Genomic DNA, 19486 nt, shown 5'->3' on the forward strand with positions numbered 1-19486 from the left:
TTATCTGATTGGTTACAATCTTCTCTCTTTAACACAAAGGCTTCTGTAGAGATGGTGCTGTGGGACAAAATGTTTGTTTTCATTCCCTGACACGTGGTTTTCAAGCTGCATTTGGGTCCCATGATGTCGAGTTTCACTCAGAGGTAATGCAGATCATAGTGCTTACCGCAAAAAACATTGTGAAAATGAGACCCAATCTGTAGAAAGCACCTAGCATATTACCTGGTACCATAAAGCAATGACCAAATGGTATACCAGGGTATGCACATACCCTTGAGAGCTGGCCCTTGTAGGAGTTGGATAATTGGTTGAAAAACTGATGGAGGCAGGAGGCAGTCAGATCAAACAGAAAAGTCAAAGAAGAAGCTTAAGTACTTAAAAGGAACTTGGTATTCTAAAGGATGTGAACACTGGGGCGAAAGTTAATGTCATTAAGTAGATGAAACCATCATAGAACACAGAGAAGAACTTTTCTGGAAATATTACTTGGAAGATGGTTCTATACATCTGTTCAGTTGGTGACAAGGCATTGAGTGACACTGCAAACTCTCTCTCAATACACTAACTTCCACTTGACAGCTAAAGTTTAAAATTTTCACTTTTGTACAGTTCCAAGTGTTATCTGGACTTTCTTTCTTTCTGATCTGAAAGTCTCTTTTGTTAGAAGCTCTGAAAATTAATAATGCTTTCTGTCAATTTGGTGTTCTTTCTCTTTGGTGGAACAAGGAATTTGCTTTCACTCCCGCATTCTATGTGAAGAGGCCCTAATTAAAAAGAGATGTTTGCATTTAGCAAAAACAAGCAAGCAAAATACCACAGCAACAACAACTACACCTCTGGGCACCATCCCTGCATTTTAAGACAGAGCCACCTCCCCAGAGAGTCCCTATAAAAAGCCTTCAGTAACAAAAAAACTGAGGTCCTTTGAGAAGATGGTCCCAGAATTCCCAGCCATCCTGTCCACTGATATCCATCCCAGAGACCCACTTTTATTCTGCTCCAGTGCTCTTCACACCCAAGATCCTGCACCCTTTTTGACTGTGTTCTCCCTTTGTTGCAGAAATGTTTGCCACAGTCTATGGGCCCACCTGCTTGAACCATTTACTCTAGAAACTCAACATTTCAAAACAAACAAGATGTTTTTCCTCTAGAAAAGCCTTTGAGTTCTTAATCCTTCCAGATGGAATAAACTGACAGCTGTGAGAGCTAATCATTGGATTCAAAGCATGCTGGAGGTGATGCTCGGTCTCTGCAGATTTACTCAGGAATTACCCTGGTGTAATCCTCCTGGCCCTTATCTCTACTGTTCCTTAGGTGTTGTGCTACTTTATATTCCACAAATGAGTGCAGTCATTCTATGTCTGTCCTTCTCTTTCTGACTCATTTTGCTTAGCATGATATACTCTCCATGATCATCCACTTATATGCGAATTTCATAATTTCATCTCTTCTAACAGCTGCATAGTATTCCATTGTGTAGATGTACCAGAATTTCTTCAACCAGTCATCTGTTCTCAGGCACTCAGGCGTTTTCCAGATTCTGGCTATTGTAAACTATGCTGCAATAAACATACAAGTGCAGATATCATTTCTACTGTGCTTTTTTGCACCCCCGGGATATATTCCCAAAAGTGGTATTGCTGGGTCATATGGAAGCTCAGTTTCTAGTTTTTGGAGGAATGTTCATATTGTTTTCCAAAAGGCTGGATCAATTGGCATTCCGATCAACAATGAACAAGAGTCCCTTTCTTCCTGCATCTGCATCAACACTTGTTGTTCTTATTCTTATTAATGTGTGCCAGTTTCTGTAACACCATGCACTTTAATAGACTATTTTTTTCATGAGTGGAGGGCATAGCTGGCATTGCCCCAAGACCACTCCTCTTGGTACTCAAGGTACCATAGTATGTTGGGGATTGAACTAGGGTTTCTCACATGCAGAACATACATCTCAGCTCTTGGAAAAATCTTCCTGGATTTTTCATCTTTATGCAATATTGATACTGAAAGGTTATCCAGAATATCCCTTACCTACGTTTAACCCTCAGATCTTGTCCAACCCTTGACCAGCGCTCCTAACCCCTGTCTACCCTGGTCATGGATATTATGGAACACATTTTTTATTTATTTATTTATTTATTTATCTTTTATTTTGTCATTGCTCAGCGGCTACTCTCAGCTAGGTTATTCCTGCCAGTGTCCAGGAGACCATGTGTTTTTGGGGATTAAACAAGGACCTCCTTCATGTAAAGCAAGTGCTCAGCCCATTGAACTAGCTATCCAACTCTGAAACACATATTTGCACTAACCTTGATTTTTTGGGGGAGTGGGTGGGTAGGGTTGTGCCCTACCTGCCAGCTCTCAGGGGTTACCCCTGGCTCTGTGCTCAGGAATCATTCCTGGAGGGTTCAGGGGATCATATGGGATATCGGGGATCGAACCTGGATAGGCCTTGTGCAAGGCAAGTGCCCTTACCTACTGTGATATCTCTCCAGCCCTCCAGATTTTTTTTTATCTTCAAGGATAGAAGAATTTGCGATTCAAATTTAAGCTGAGCCTTTATATAAAGTTCAATCCCTTTTAGATCTGTTTCATAGACACATTAGTCTAGGGGTCAGAGACATAGTGCAGGGAATCAGGTACTTAGAGCCTGCTGTTGTTTTATCTTTCTTCCCACTTATGGTACCCGGAGCACTGCAGGAGTGACCCCTGAGCACAGAGCCAGGAGTAGGCCCTGAGCACCAGTGGGTAAGGCCACCAAACCAAAATAATAATAAAACTTAAAAAAAAAGATGAAGGATCATTAGCTTAATTTTTTTTTCTTTTTTGCTTTTTGGGTCACACCTGGAGATGCATAGGGGTTACTCCTGGCTCATGCACTCAGGAGTCACTCCCTGGCAGTGCTCAGGGGACCATATGGGATGCTGGGAATCGAACCCGGGTAGGCCAGGTGCAAGGCAAATGCCCTACCTGCTGTGCTATCTCTCCAGCCCCTCACTAGTTTAATTTAACAGTCAAAAACCTTGGTTTTCTCAGCAGCAGGGATTTCTCTTTCCCACTACTCATAGCTTATTTATTCTGCTTAGAGTTGAATCCTGATTGAAACACTGGTTGAAAGTGCCTGTGTGCCACGAGATCTCTGTTGAGTTCCTTCTGTGTCTTTTATATTCTCTTTTGTAAGAACTGAAGAGGAATATACAGGATAAACTATAGCCAAAGGAGATATAGAAACTATATCCAAAGGGGCAAAGCCCTTTTATGAGATTTATCTTATCAGAGACTTCTCTACCATTTGTCCCTCTGGTAGCCTGACACAATAAATATTGGTTGAATGAACAAAGGATTCTGCAAACTGCCATAGGTATGAACTGCTGAGCTCATACCATTGAAAAAAAAAAAAAAACAACCCACAGAGAACTTGCTTTTAATGACAAGCAGCAGTAGGCAGAGGTTTACCTCATCTTTCCTCTTAGAGTTTACAAAGCATCTTATACATGAACCTGTTTGATCCTCTGAACAGCTCTGTGACTTATGCCTACTGGACACAATTAATCCCGACATAGAGATAGGAAAAATAAGCTAGCAGGAGGTTTAGTGACTAATGTGACCCCAAAACACAGGACCAGAGTTTAAAAAGGCTTCAGCTTTGAGCTCATCTTGTTTTATTTGTAGTAGAAGTACTTTTTAAATGGAGATTTTGAGTTGTAGAAATTGACCCAAATGTTCAAAATATGTGATCTATTTTACAAAGCTGGGAAAAGATCTTTCTTCTATATCCTTTACAAGTCTTTATTGTCTACTTGTATTGGTCAACTAATTACTGACTTCATAGAGTCTTGGAATCAATGTTTCCTTCCCCTTTTGGTTTATTTGAAGAATGGCTGTAGATTACACTGTAAGTGAAGGGGGGGAGGAGTTACATTTGCAATCTCTTGTAGGGGACAATAAATGATTTTGGCACTGTAAACATACATACTTGGGCTGGAGCGATAGTATAGCGGGTAGGGCATTTGCCTTGCATGCGGCCGACCCAGGTTGGATTCCTCCGTCCCTCTTGGAGAGCCTGGCAAGCTACCCAGAGTATCCCGTCCACGCAGCAGAGCCTGGCAGGCTCCCCATGGTGTATTCGATATGCCAAAAAACAGGAACAACAAATCTCACAATGGAGACGTTACTGATGGCAGCTTGAGCAAATCGATGAACAACGGGATGACAGTGCTAAACAAACATACTTAAATTATATAGTTCATAGTTATTCTTTACGAAGAGTTGAGTTTTTTTTTTTAGATTTTTGCTCAGCTTGCCAACAGGTTTATCTGCTTTCTTTCATGGATGCTGCCAGCGGACACAAGACCTGGCTTTGGAACCAGATACCATTTATTACTGTCACTTATTGTCAGGGTATGATCACTTTCCAGAACCAATTCCCCAAACATTAGTTTACAGAATAACACAAGGAAGGCCTGGGTTGGCCTCAGAAGAGTAACCTCAGGCTTAAGTAACCCCAAACTTCTGTCATGATCTCAAGCAAACCAACCTTTCTGACTCAGAGGGTGACATTCCCCTTTATTCATTTATTATTTAATTTTTAGAGGGTCTTTCAGGTAGTTTTCAAGGGAACTTGGGCTTACTCCTCACGGGTTCTTGGCTGAGCAGGTCAGCACTTCCTCTACAGGGTCCAAAGATGCGTCTGCTCAGGCCCTGTGGTGCCAGGAATAACCAGGTTACTGGGGTGGTGCTTGAGGCACTCCCAAGGGAGTCTCAGGGGTCCTCATGGTGCTAGGGATCTAACTCCTGTACTAGCGCTCTGGCCCTGACAGAGTCTTTCTTATGCTGGACATTAAGCACCATTTCAAGACTCTCTCATCCTTCAGCTTTACTCATTGCACACACATTTGGGAAGAGATTGTCATTGCTTCTCCTTGGAAGAGATGAACTGCGAGATATTCTAGAGAACTAACTGCCAAAAACACACAAAATTTCACTGGTCACTGGGCGAGCAACTGCTCTCCTTGCCACCCCTCTTCCTTCTACAGTTTTGTTTTATTCAAACTGAAAGCACAGTCACCCCCCATGCCTCAGTTGCAACCGAGGCTACTACTGTACCCATTGGACTGTTCTAGCTAGTGGACAGAGTTTTTAGAGCCAAAAGAGACTAAGCAGGCAAATGGAGAGGCTGGCCTAATGGAACTGTGACCTTCAGCTGAGACAGCTGAGAAGTACTCTGACCTCACACTCCTCCCTCCCACCTACTCCTGTTATGCCTTCCTTTTTATGAGCCAACGTAGGCAATGGAGCTTGTTGATATGGTCCATGTAAGTTAGTCTTCTGCAACACACAGCAGGTCGAGAATAGATCTGAAGGGCAAACAGAAAAGTCCTACATACAGGTTTGGCATCTCATCACACTGAATATGATTCTGCTATATAAAAGTACTTCCTTTTTATGCATCTTGAATAATGCAAGGATACTTCTGCCTGTATGTGTTTCCCCTAACTGGCTGAAACCTACCATGTCCTGCCTCAAATGAAACCTCCACGAAACTTCAACTCATGTGGTCCTCAAAACAAGAGGGACATTCTCTGTTTTCTTTCTTTTTTACAGAATTTTTAAAAAATAGAATCTGAAAAATTGACTGTCACAATAAGAAGCAAGAGAAGAATTCCTCTGACGCATGCCTCTTCAACTTGAAATTTTTAATGTTTTTCCATTCTACCAAGTTGGAAAGTAACTGCCATGTCTGGCAAAATCAGCAAGACAGATGCTTGGCTTATAGCCCTGCAATTACTACAGGATTAGGAAAACTTGGCAGAAGTGACCAGCAGAGTCAATGTCACCATCAGTGACTTCAGTCCACTGCTGAAGCAACATATTTACCTGTAAAGCAAGTCATTACCAAATAATCATCGAGCTCAAAATCTACAAATGACAACTTAAGCTGATAACTTTTGACAAGCACAGCAGCTGACCTGCTTTTTCTTCTGCGTATTAGCAAAGCTCTACTACTAACATTGCCACATATTATAAATGGCAAAGTGGTGGGCATAGCCAAGAAAGAGTAGAGGAAATGTGATTTCCAGAAACCAGATGCAAAACAGTATGAGTCAAGAGAGGAACACTTTCTTCAGTTCCATTTAAAAACTCCAGGGCCAAAGAGATAGTATAGGGGCTAAGGTGCTTGTTTTGCATAAGACTGACCCAGTTTAATTAATCCCTGGCAACTTGTGGTCCCCCAAACCACCACTGAGAACAGTCCCCAAGCATACAGTCAGAAATAGCCCCTCAATACTACAAATAATGGACCTTAAAACCCCAAGGGAAAAAATATATAGATTAAAGGCAGGGAGATTTTTTTCTTTTTGGGTCACACCTGGTGATGCACAGGGGTTACTCTTGGCTCATGCACTCAGGAATTACACCTGGTGGTGTTCAGGGGACCATATGGGATGCTGGGAATTGAACCCGGGTCAGCTGCATGCAAGGCAAACGCCCTACCCGCTGTGCTATGACTCCAGCAAACCAAAATGCCCGAAAGGAGAAAGAGAGAGAGAGAGAGAGAGAGAGAGAGAGAGAGAGAAAAGCACCTGCCAAAGAGGCAGGCAGGGGGTCGGGGGGGACGGGAGGGAACCTGGGTGGGGACAGTGGTGCTGGGACATGTACACTGGTAGAGGGATGGGTGTTGGACTATTGTATGACTGAAATCCAATCATGAACAGCTTTGTAATTCTCTAAAAAAAATTTTTAAGGGTTTCAGGGTCAAATAAACAGCTCAACAGGCCCCCCATCAGTATATGGTCCCCCAAGCACTACAGAGACCAGTCCTAGAACCCAGGGCCCAGAACAGCCTCTGAGCACCTATGAGTATATCCCCCAAGTCAAAATAAATAATTAGAATGCTTTTATATGTCTCACTTACTAGCTTTAGTTTAGAAGTCCAATGTGCTCTTTATGCTTGTATTCTATTTAATTTTTTTTATTATTTAATTTGAGGGGGTTTGGGTTTCAAAGCAGAAAATTCTCAGGGACTCCTCCCTGATCATTTTTTATTTGTCTGGTTTGGTTTGGGAATCACATCCAGCTGTATTCAGGGCTGACTCCTGGCCCTGTGCTCAGGGATCACTCTTGGCTGTACTCAGGAGACTCTGTGTGGTGTCAGGGATTGAACTGAGGTTGGCCAGGTTCAAGTCAAGTTCGATAGTACCTTAACCCCTGTACTATCTCTCCAGCCCCAAATTCAAATTTTTTTCAGAAAGAGATCTGTAGTTTGTACATCTACCACTGTAGCACTGTCATCCCATTGCTCATCCATTTGCTCAAGCGGGCACCAGTAATATCTCCATTGTGAGACTAGTTGTTACTGTTTTTGGCATGTAGAATATGCCACGGGTAGCTTGCCAGGCTCTGCTGTGCGGGCGCAAACTGAATTATAGAAAACATTTCTTTGTTTTTTTTTTTGTTTGTTTGGAGTTCACATCTGGCAATGCTGAGGGCTTACTCCTGGCTCTGCACTCAGGAATCATTCCTGACAGTGTCTTGACAGTGCTTGGGGGATCATATAGGATGTTGGGAATGAAACCTGGACTGGCTGCATGCAAGGCAAACGCCCTACCTGCCCTCCATGCCCCTAGAAAATATTTCTTAAGAGATTTCAGTTTATACAAAACTCATACGAGTTTCACTTTATTCCTTTTATTTTCTTTTTCAGAGTCTCATATAGGGAAGAAATGAATTCCTTAAAAGTTCAATTCTTCACTTATCTTTTCCTCTAAAATTATTTCCAAAGGTTTGTAGATCTACAGTTTGTAGAATCATGCAACCAAAGTACCTTCTACCATCTGAAGACAGTGAATACTAATTTAATGTTTCACTTTTTAAAACCTTTTTATTGAATCACTGTGATATTACAAAGCTTACAAAGCTGTTCATGATGGGGCTGGAGTGATAGCACAGCAGGTAGGGCGTTTGCCTTGCACGCGGCCGAACTGGGTTCGATTCCCAGCATCCCCACATGGTCCCCTGAGCACCACCAGGAGTAATTCCTGAGTGCATAAGCCAGGAGTAACCCCTGAGCATCACCGGGTGGTCCCCTGAGCACCACCAGGAGTAATTCCTGAGTGCAAAGCCAGGAGTAACCCCTGAGCATCGCCGGGTGTGACCCAACAAGAAAAGAAAAAAAAAAGGTGTTCATGGTTGGATTTCAGCCATACAACATTCCAACACCCATCCCTCCACCAGTGTACATTTCCCAGCCAGTGTCCCCAGGTTCTCTTCCATGACCCCCCATCTCCCACCCCCACATGCTTTTTATTTTATTTTTTTTAATTTTTTATTGAGTCACCATGTGGAAAGTTACAAAGTTTTCAGGTTTAAATCTCAGTTATACAATGCTCGAATACCCATCCCTTCACCAGTGCTCATATTCCACCACCAAGAATCCCAGTATAGCTCCACCCCGCCCCCCCACACCCCTAACCCCCCCATGACCCTAGCCCCCCCACCCTTAGCCCCCCCCCGCCTGTGTAACTAATAAATTTCACTTTACTTTCACTTTGATTGCATACAATATTTCAACAAAACTCACTATTATTGTTTGGAGAGTCTCTCCCCTAAAGTCAGACCTGCTGAAAAGGAAGCATTAGATAATTTGTTTTCCATTGCTGAGGATGAAGAGGTATGAGGTCGAGTGACCACACTTAGCGGCCTCTCAGTTTTGGGTTTCTGTAATTTAGTATTTTAGTAACTAAGTCCAGAGAGATATCTGCCAGAAGTTGCATTGTTGCCAACTTGTACTTCTCAGTTACATTATATTCCACATATGAGTGCAATCTTTCTATGTCTGTCTCTTTCTTTCTGACTCATTTCACTCAACATGATACTTTCCATGTTGATCCATTTATATGCAAATTTCATGACTTCATGTTTTCTGACAGCTACATAGTATTCCATCCCACATGCTTTTTAAAGAAAGAAAACACCCAGGAGAGGTGGGAGGGTGGTACTACGGCAACTCCCAGCAGTGATCAGGAGTCAAGCAGTGTTGAGGATTAAAGCCAGGGCCTCTGCCAGGCTCTACTAATTGAATTACCCCCACCCAACACCTCAATCTTGGGGGAGGGGGAATAAATGGAGACCACACCCAACGAAGATCAGGGTTTACTCCAGGCTCTGTGCTCTAGGATCACTCCCGGTGGTGCTTGGGGGATCATACACTACATCAGGCATCAAACTAAGGTCAGCTATGTACACAGCCAGCGCCTTATTCTTGGTACTGTCACTGACCCACCACTTTAATCTTATTCTTTTAAGTTATGGATATTCATCCTATTTACTAAGATTTTGCTTGAAAACTGAAAATGACCTTATTTGGGAGAAAGTGTGATATTCATGTGTTGCTATGTGGGCTGCTTGTGCTAGCACAAAATTAAGGGGTACACTGAAGTCACTTCTGGAAAGATGTGATGCCCTTCACATCTGCGTCTTCAATTTACCTGCTGGTGACAGAGAAGATGGATGCACTTTCTGTGGAGTGTGTGTGTAAATAATTCCTCAAAGTAGCAGTCAGCCCCTCAGTCTAAGAGGATGCACACTCTTCACACTCCCTCCAAGCTGAGAACAAGTGAAAACTGTTACATCCATCCTGTTGATTCTGTTCTGTATGTTTCTATATGTTATTCACCACCTGATCCCATCAGAGTACATGTTCCTCACCCATTTCATCCCCACAAGAGGGGGCTGGAGCTATAGCACAGCGGGGAGGGCGTTTGCCTTGCACATGGCTGGCTGGGGTTCGATTCCCAGCATCCCCACATGGTTCCCTGAGTACCACCAGGAGTAATTCCTGAGTGCAGAGCCAGGAGTAACCTCTGTGCATTGCCAGGTGTGAACTCCCCCCCAAAAAAATCATCCCCACAAGAGCACTCTGCAGCTAATACAATCAATACCTCTCAATATCCATCAGTATCATGACTAGAAGAGCAAATGGAGACCCAGATTGGTCTCCCAGGATTCACATGCAGGTAACCTGAAGCATCACCGGTTGTGGCTCAAAAACAAAACAAAAAGCAGAGTCATTGAATTTCAGTTTTGAGACCCAGTTTTGTCCTGCAGGAGAGCAGACTATAAAACCACCATCAGTTACAGAGTTTGGCTGCACCCAGATCAGCGGCTTTCAGCTAAACCCCAGTCAGAAACCACAGTTTCACAAAGTCCTATTAATACCACAGAGCAAATAAGCAAGAGAAGAGCCAGAAACATTGACAGTCTAGCCAAGCCCTGAGGGCTGAAGGGGGGCTGTGGGGAGCAAGGCCTCCACACCTGCCCCTCCCCACCCCCAGCCTCCCTGTACGCTCTGCCCTGCCACCCACAGGCATGACTTAGCTGCTCCAGGTCCCAGGTGCCACTTCTGGAAAAATGAGGCAATGATATCACGCCCCATCTCTTTTTATTTATTTATTTATTTATTTATTTATTTATTTATTTATTTATTTTATTTTATTTTTGAGTCACACCCAACGTTGCACAGGGGTTATTCCTGGCTCTGCACTCAGAAATTACCCCTGGTGGTGCTCAGGGGACCATATGAAATGCTGTGAATCAAACCCCGGTCGGTCGTATGCAAGGCAAACGCTCCGGCTCCGGCTATTATTTTTTACTAAAATAAAATATTAAAATCCCTGAAAAGATGAGTTAGGAACAAAATAAACTATTCACTTCTTGATGTTCATTTTCTGAAAGCATCCCAAATTTACCGAAATAGTAGTACATGCTTGAATCCATAGGAAAAATGGGCAGAGAATGGAGGAGAGTATAAGGCTAGGGTGCATCCCCATGTCTGGTTTGGTCCCAAGAATCACAAGTCCCCAACTCCACCCCAAGCACTGCTGGGGTGGTTCTTCAGGCCCTTGAATGCTACCAAGGTGACACAGCCAATCTCCCACTCTGTAGGCCGAGTTGCACCGTATCCCCACGTTTCTCACGTTGAACCACCAATCTAGCCCAAGAATCGCTTGGGAACACCCCTGCTATCCCTCTCCCCCAAATAATGGCCAGGAAAAAAGAAAATACTCAACAAATAATTAAGCATTTTTACGAAGCAAAAATGATCTCATCAGTTAAATGAAGTAACTTCCACGTGCCCTCATTTGTTCCTTGCCTGCTCCAGTAATCAAAAGTGAAGACAAAAATTGCAAAGTAGTAGGTGGGCCATGCCAGGACAAGGACTGAAATTATTTTCCTAGTACTAATTTCCCCAGCAGTCTGAAGACGTAAATTGATTCAGCATGTATGCCACTTCAGACTAATGACAGAAAATTAACAGGTCCACAGAAAAAATATTCATGACTTGTCTAGGGATCGAAACTGTATTCACTGTTTCCAGTAAATACTTACCAGTGGCCAGACTCATATGGAACCAAAAGAAATTCAAAAGTAAAGCATTCCCTGTACTTAATTTCCTCCATCTAATGCATTAAACACATAAAGATAAAACTTTGGCATGGCTCTTGGATGGGGTCAACAGGAAGTTGTAGCACCTAACTCAGTTCTAAAGTGAAGCAAAGGATTCAGCCCAGACAAACTCACCTGAACCTTGATGCCAAGAAGAGTCAAAGTGAGCAAGGACTGGGCTTCCTTGGGCACGAGAGCCTCCCAGGGAGAGATTCAGTATAAGAAAAAAATTCATTTCCCCCCCAATTCCCCACTCTCTCCTTTCCAATGACTTTTCGTTATATAGAACATTCTCTGGATCATTCATTGCTGAACTGGTCTTGAAGGACCTAGCCTTCACTCATTCCCTACCTTGTTCCCCTTTACTTCCTATTCCCTGGACACCAAGGTCTCTTTATTGGCCTAAAATTTGCGCAGCACATTCCCCATTCTAGGACTGTCACCTGCTTCCAGAGTTGTTCTTCCAGCAGATGTTTACAAGCCTCACTTGTTCAAGTGACAGGCCTTCAAGGACATCTTCCTTGACTCTCTTATCCAAAACACTCCTTGACCTCCAGGTTGCTTATTGTCCTCTGTAGCACTGAAGCCATCCCTCCTCTTATGTGCCCTTCAATGCCTGCCTCTTCTTCAGGCTGCTTCAAACCTACCTTTTGTGTCTATTTCTAAGGCCTGGCATGTGGCCCTGGGTCAATAAATATTTGTTGACAAATGAATTAATAAACGACATAAAAGCAGAGAGAAGGCTTAGATGGTTCCAAATGGAACAGTTCCCAGTGAAGTAGGCCATAAATTAAAGAGGAGAAGCAGTAGACAGGGGAAATCTGGAGTAAGTCTGATTCTACAAGGTATGAACAACTTAAACTTTTATTATGTGTGTCTTACTGCCACACCCTTCCCATTAACAAAAAATAAATAACTAAATGTTCTCTACAGACATTTTAAAATGATCATGATCACCCACCCAGATGCCAGGGGAGAAGCTATTGTTAGAGAACAAATTCCCTGACTGCCTTCCATGGCCAGTGACATGTTGACAACATACATTCTTCTGCTTGGATGGGATCATAATGGGTCAGTCTCAGTAAATAACATGACTAAATTTCAACACCCTGCCAGCCAAATGGGCTTAAAAAGTCAAGCCACAGATTATAACTATTTACACACAAATGGAGATGGTTATGGATCGATCCTCCCTATTCAAATCATCTGACTCGGGGAGATGAGATTATTTTCTATATTTCAACACATAAAGCAAGTGATAAGGGAACCAGCACTTTCGTTCTTATTAGCAAACATACATCCATCAGGCATTGTAGTGGTTGGATCGTGCTAATTCTAGAAACAAAATTGGAACAAATAGAGAGAGAACCCAGGAGAGACAAGTCCAGTGGTGGACAGCAACAGGTTCACAGCTGGGGCCTGACAACTTACCAGTGATGGAGCTAAGAAGCCAACACAGCTTAAGCGCTCAAACCTCTTTTCATCTCTCCCTGCAGCACTAAACAGCAGGGAGGCATGCTTAACTATTGCTCTCATATCATAGAAGATACTGAAGGTTACAAAGCAAGGTGATGAATATGTTTTTTTCACCTCCCTAAAGCCTGGGACGACTAGTTAGAGTTTAAGGAGGAGGCTTCTGCATGCCATCCACTGGACTTCAACATGTCATTCTCTAATGGTTGCACTGAAAATGAAACAACGAAGGAAGGATAGGAAAGGGATTGTAGAAATAGAAACAGACTGGCTCAGTGACAGAGCACTGGGGGGATTCAACATCCACCCACCATGGATGGAAACTTTTAATGATGAACAAAACCAGAGATAGAGAGGTGTTTACATATGAGTCTGTTATACATAACAGAGTACCTAGAACCTCCGTTCTTAATCCATTTTAGTTCTTTTTTTAAAAAAATAAATTAATAAATGAAAGGGAAGGCAGATTCATTAAACACTTCCCGGCCATCCTATGTTCATCTTGTCCTCAAGTTCTGAGAGATTATTCCTCTTAGACCTCCTGATAACTGAAAATCTCTCACTACTCACCCCTTGACCTGAACTTGAACTTCCCCTAAACTTGACTCTACGTCTCTCACCATTTACAAAATTGAACCTCCAAGTTATACAACAGTATTTTAAGAAGAGAAAGAGCAATGATAGTGCTTGGTGCCAAACATTGAGCTCAATTCTTTTGTTTTTAACTTCTGAAGTTTGGGAAAATTGAAATCTAGAGAACATAACTTTTAAATAATTGTTTTGTTAAGAATCTAATGAAATCAACTGGATTTCTGGAAAGGAGCAACACAAATGAGTGATAAGAGTTTGTTCATATTAAAAGGAACAGTTACGTAACCATCCCACACAGAAGAGCCAGGCTGAAGTCAAAAGGATAAAAGACTGAAATAGCCCCACTTCTCTCTGCAAGTCAGGATGACAAGGGAGATTTCAGATGAACAACATACTTCTCATACAGCCTCTGTCCTCTCATAAAGGCCTTGACTTCATTGTCCAAAGGGAAGGTGCCATCATCCTTCCTGAAGCGGTAGAAGAGCTTGACATCCTTGAATTCTTTGTGTTCGTCACACACTGTAACACAAAATACACAGTGAGGCAAGTGAGAAAAAAAAAAGCAAGTAATCGGTTTATGAGTCAAATGAAGTAGGATGCTAAGAATTATTGCACTGTTTAAGTTTTCAAGCACACAGATATCTACTCTATGAGTGGAAACATGTAGTTTTTAAACATAGTAACTAGAACAGATTACATGCTCAGATTTAATAGCAATCACTAGAGTCATCAGCATCTGTTAGAGGGCTCGAAACACATGATTCAGCATGCGTTCCACAAACACTTCTCGAATGGGTGTTAGTTTCAAAGATAATGAAGTCTAGTGAGATAAAAGAGAAATATCAACATCTGATTAAAATGAAGTATAATAAGGTTATGAAAAGGGTGAAGAAATTGTGTATAGGAAGATAAAGAAACATCCAGGAACCTAGTGTTAGGGAACGAATATTTCTCTAAAGAACCAGCCTCTAGGTGGGGATCTAAAAAATGGGTAGAAATTGTTCTAGAAATGAAGAAAAAGGCCATGATGGACCAAGGGAATAACATGTGAAAGGGCTCAGCCAAGGCTCAAGATTTCAAAGAAATGGGCATAGGAATGCTCACTGAGCCACTGAGAACAGCAGCAGAAACTTGGAAATGGACTACCATTCATCAGGAGAGGAGTGGGAAAGGTATGATGCCCTAATTATACACAGTATAAGACAGAGTGGTGAAGATGATAAACACAAAGGCTATGCTTCCAACATGAGTGAATCTCACACTGTTGTGAGTTTCAGAAGAATAAGCATGCCGGGGCTGGAAAGATAAGGAGGTAAAACACTTGCTTTGCATGCAGCCACTTCAGCTGCCACCCTGGTTCAAATCCCCAGCACCACATAGGATTCTACTGAGCACTGCCAGGGGGTACTCCTATGTACAGAACCAGAAGTAACTCCTGCACATTGCCAGCTGCAGTCCAAACCTCCCTGCTAACTATGCGAATGTTTAAATAATAAACAGGCATCTCTAGAGTGATTTAAGACAGTAGAGTATCTCCCTAAGAAACACATATCACTGTTACTATATCACTGTTATCCCATTGCTCACCGATTTGCTCAAGCGGGCACCAGTAACGTCTCCATTGTGAGACTTGTTGTTACTGTTTTGGGCATATCAAATACGCCACAGGTAGCTTGCCAGGCTCTGCCTTGCAAGAAACATATAGCAGAAAGAGAAGTTACAAACAAGTTTCTTGAAATAAAACTGCCTTCCTCAAAGGTAGGAAGGAAGTGTAACTGGGGAGAACTATGCAGGAAACAATACAAGGTAAAACCTGTCATTTTTTTTGAGCTAGGGAAGTGGGGGATGGGGATGGGGGAGGAAGGGGAACAATGGCAAACACACACTTGTAGTGTTCAGGGCCTACTCCTGGCTCTGCACTAAGGGATCCCTCTTGGTAGGGCTCAGGGGACCATATAGGATGCTGAGGATTGAATCCTCAGGTCAGCAATGTGCAAGGCAAGTGTCCTAGCCACTGTACTGGGCAGAAAAATTTCTGGTAAAGAATCTCTAGTCCTTTGCTTCCTCTCAGAGGCCTTGACTATGGCCACCAACTCACCATGATGGATAATGCCCCGGTCTGCTAATTTCTGCATAAGCTTAATTGCCGTCTCTCGGTCCGAAGCCTCCTTGTGTTCAATCAACCAGTCAATCAGTTCTTTGGCCACGAAACAGTTTGGATAGGTCTTGAGATGATGCCTCCTATCTTTAATGACTTTCTCTTCATGCAGCCGGAGCCTGCAAAGAAAAATTGGCAGTCACTTTTGGAATTCTGATGGCAATGCAAAGTAGTAAACCACCCCCCAAAGCAGTAACAAAATGGAAGCTCTAAATACATCTGAGCGCCCGTCAAATATCTCTCTGGGGATGGATGGTTTTCGTACTGTTGGAACCCAGAGATTTAGGACACTGAATACCCTAAGCAGGAGAGATGAGAGAGGAAAATGGGTGGGAAGAGTAGATCTCCTGCCACTCCGGGGAGAGAGGAAAGCTCCCCTCACCCCTGCTCTGCCCCCCTTCCTTACTACCTCCCTGCAACACTGGTCTTATGGCTTCAACCAACAAACCAAAGCCTAGCCACTTGCTGAATCAACGTTCTTCGTTACCAACTGCTCTTGGCCCACTATGCTTGTTTTCATTCACTTACACAACAAAGAAAACAGACTTGAGTCCATGTGTTTATTTGGACATATGACATAGATTGGGCTGGAGCAATAGCACAGTGGTTGGGCATTCACCTTTCACGCGGCTGACCTAAGTTTGATTCCTCTGCCCCTCTCGGAGAGCCCGGCAAGCTACCGAGAGTATTGAGCCCACACGGCAGAGCCTGGCAAGCTACCCGTGCGTATTGGATATGCCTAAAACAGTAACAATAAGTCTCTCAATGAGAGACGTTACTGGTGCCCGCTCGAACAAATCGATGAGCAACGGGATGACAGTGATACAGTGACAGTGATGACATAGATTAACTAAATACTCATGGCAGGGGCTGGAGCGATAGCATAGCAGGTAGAGCGTCTGCCTTGCACGCAGCCAACCTGGGTTCAATTCCCAGCATCCCACATGGTCTCCCAAGCGCTACCAGGAATAATTCCTGAGTACAGAGCGAGGAGTAAACTCTGAGCATCACAGGGTGTGACCAAAAAAAAAAGAAAAAAATATGCTCACAGCAGTCTCACTGGAAGTTATTATAACTAACTCCATTGTTTTGTCTGTTTTTATAGCAGAGAGAAAACAGGGACCTCAAAGAATTCTGAGTGACTTGCAGAAGATCACCAAGTGATGAAAATGAGATTTGAAGCCTAATCATCTGAACTCAGAGGGCCGCTTTCCAACTGACATATTATTCTGCTTCTAGTGAGGAAAGAATACACAGAGATGGATTAAAGCCCTAGGATAACCACAATTGACTCAGGAACTGAGGGATTAGCATGGAGAAAAATTATTAACAAGTATTTCCTTATTCCTTTCAGAACTGAGACTTTCCCCCACAAATATCACATATATGCCTTAATAAAAGAGGAGGGAGAGTTTTTTTCATTTATCTTCCATTTTTGTTTTTGTTTTCTTTTCTTTATTATTTTTTTTATTTGATCAGACCTGCATTTCCTTTCTACTTTGCTGTGAATGTTTTGAATCGATGGACCCTAAGGTCAGCTTTCTTCCTACTTCATCCACATAGAGGCCGCAATTCTTCCTTCCGTCAAATCCCCCCTCATGGATGAGTGAAGAGAGTGCCTTGGAGAACAGCACCCATTACCCCTCACCTGGGCCTTGCCTGGCTGCCTTTATTCCTCTGTAAAGTAAAGACATTTCCTTGGCCATATTGAGATTTGGGAACATAAAAAAGTATTATTAAGTTCTGGGGGCTGGAGTGATAATACATCTGGTGCCCGAGCACCACAGGAATGATTCCTGAGTGTGGAGTCAGGAGTACTCCCGAGCATCACCGGGTGTGCCCCCCAAACAAACAAGCAAAGTATTAAGCTCTAACACACTGCCTGCCACCTAACAGGTCTACAGCCTTTCTTCCACCTCCTAAGGAAGAAACACCATTCTCTTGCCACCAAGGAGTGGGGAGTCTAGCTGGGAAAGAGCTAGAATGTTCTTCCTTGCTAGACCACTGTTCTGGGCTGTATTTGTTGGTGGGGGGACTCCTGAGCAGTCCTCGGAAGGCCCTGGAGACACTCCCAACAGCACTTAGCTCACTGCCCCCCTGGAATTAGCACTAAACCTGAGAAAGTGCCACAGTATAGGCCCCGCAGCACCAGGGGCCACAAGGCCTGCCAGGTGGTGACCAGGGCATCTAGGGCCATGCACTGCAGTGCCCCAGGGGCCATGTGATGTCTGGATTCAGATCTGGCTCCTGGATCATGGAGCAATCTCTCTAGCAGCTGGACTAAAATTCCTTGGCGGGGAGGGGGCTGGATCGATAGCACAGCAGGTAGGGCGGTTGCCTTGCATGCGGCCGACCCGGGTTCCATTCCCAGCATCCCATATGGTCCCCTGAGCACCGCCAGAAGTAATTCCTGAGTGCAAAGCCAGGAGTAACCCCTGTACATCTCCGGGTGTGACCCAAAACAAAAACAAAAACAAAAAAATAAAAATAAAATAAAATTCCTTGGGGGATAGGGGAGGAATGGGCACGTGCAGAGGGGCTTGGAGAGAAGGCTGCTCTCTTCTCTGTGCTCAGGGGTGCTGCTGGTGGTGTTCAGGGGACAATGCGGTGCTGAGGATCCAACCTGGGTCTCTACCTCCCCTTTCCTTCTCTGTCCTCTCTCCCCTCTGGTCCCTTGCACTTGCCTCGCTTCCCTTCACTTCACTCCCCCCCCTTCCTTTCCCCTTTGCCCTCACTGTGACATCTGGGGGTGCACACTTGGTTGCAGTGCTTTCTGGGAGTACACAGGCCACACCTGATGAAGTGGGTGGTTCCGGGAACATAACTGTGGCCTCATACACACAAGGCCGTCACTCCACCACTGACCACATCCCCAGGCTCCAAAGATCATTCTATTTTTATTTATTAGGTTTGGGGCCTGCGGAGGCCATTCCTCTGTGGTTCTCAGAGTCTATTCCTGGCGTGTTCCTCTGGGGTTGTTCCCTATGGTGCCTGGGGGACCAAGAGAAGCCAAGGATCAAGCCCAGGCCTCCCAAATACAAATCATGCCCCCAGTTCTTTGCTCAGAGGCCTCTCCCTGCAGTGCTCGAAGAAACAGCGGTGCCAGGGAATCCAACTGGCCCATTCACCAGCCTTGCCCAGAAGGGCTATTTTAATCAAGTCCCACCATGCCCAGCTCTGTCCCGAGCATTTTCACACATTCTGACTTAACTAATAGCTCTGATCAAAATGCTGCCAGCCCTCAAAATTCACACCCCAAAATACTAAGCCTCCAAATTTCAGTTATGAGAACACAAAAACAGGATATGAAATATGAAGACTTGATTTTTCATTTGGACACCGCCCATTATTCCAGACCAACTTTGGAGCACAGAGCGTCGGAAAGATGGGGAGATGGTGTCCACCAGATTCTCCGGCCAGGCTGTCACAAATCTCATTAAGAACGACAAATGTGGCACTTAAGCCTCTTCGATGTGCTGGGCCCAGTTTGAGTCCTTTCTCGTCGTTACACCTCATGACATTTTCTGTGGCAGGTAATATTAAAACCACAAATGGTGCCCATGGAGAGATATAATTATTAATATGAAATAAATGAGCCCTCATTAAAAAACACATTCGCATAGGCGTGCTTAAGTCTTCCCATGAAACCTTCTAATTAATTCAGTGACAATGACACTGAGTAATTTGTTTCACACGCTCAAAGTGGCAGCATGCGAAACATTAATTCTTAGACGTGATGTCTGTCAGGAATCCAGGAATAAAGAAGACCAATTTATTTAGAAATCAAAATGGGGAACAAACTACTCTATAATTTGGTGG

General features: G+C 43.7%; 1 protein-coding gene across 1 annotated transcript in view; it reads right to left on the reverse strand.

Moving 5' to 3' along the window:
• DEPTOR (DEP domain containing MTOR interacting protein) overlaps positions 1–19486 on the reverse strand; it is a 182230-nt gene that overhangs the window by 101569 nt on the left and 61175 nt on the right. Inside the window, exons 2-3 of the mRNA XM_004607646.3 lie at positions 15608–15786; positions 13905–14028 (exon numbers count right to left, since the gene is read on the reverse strand). Of these exons, the coding sequence (XP_004607703.1) occupies positions 13905–14028; positions 15608–15786 (303 nt within the window). The remainder of the gene's footprint in view (positions 1–13904; positions 14029–15607; positions 15787–19486) is intronic.

Source organism: Sorex araneus, chromosome 2, assembly GCF_027595985.1.
Source record: "Sorex araneus isolate mSorAra2 chromosome 2, mSorAra2.pri, whole genome shotgun sequence".
Taxonomy (NCBI): Eukaryota; Metazoa; Chordata; class Mammalia; order Eulipotyphla; family Soricidae; genus Sorex; species Sorex araneus.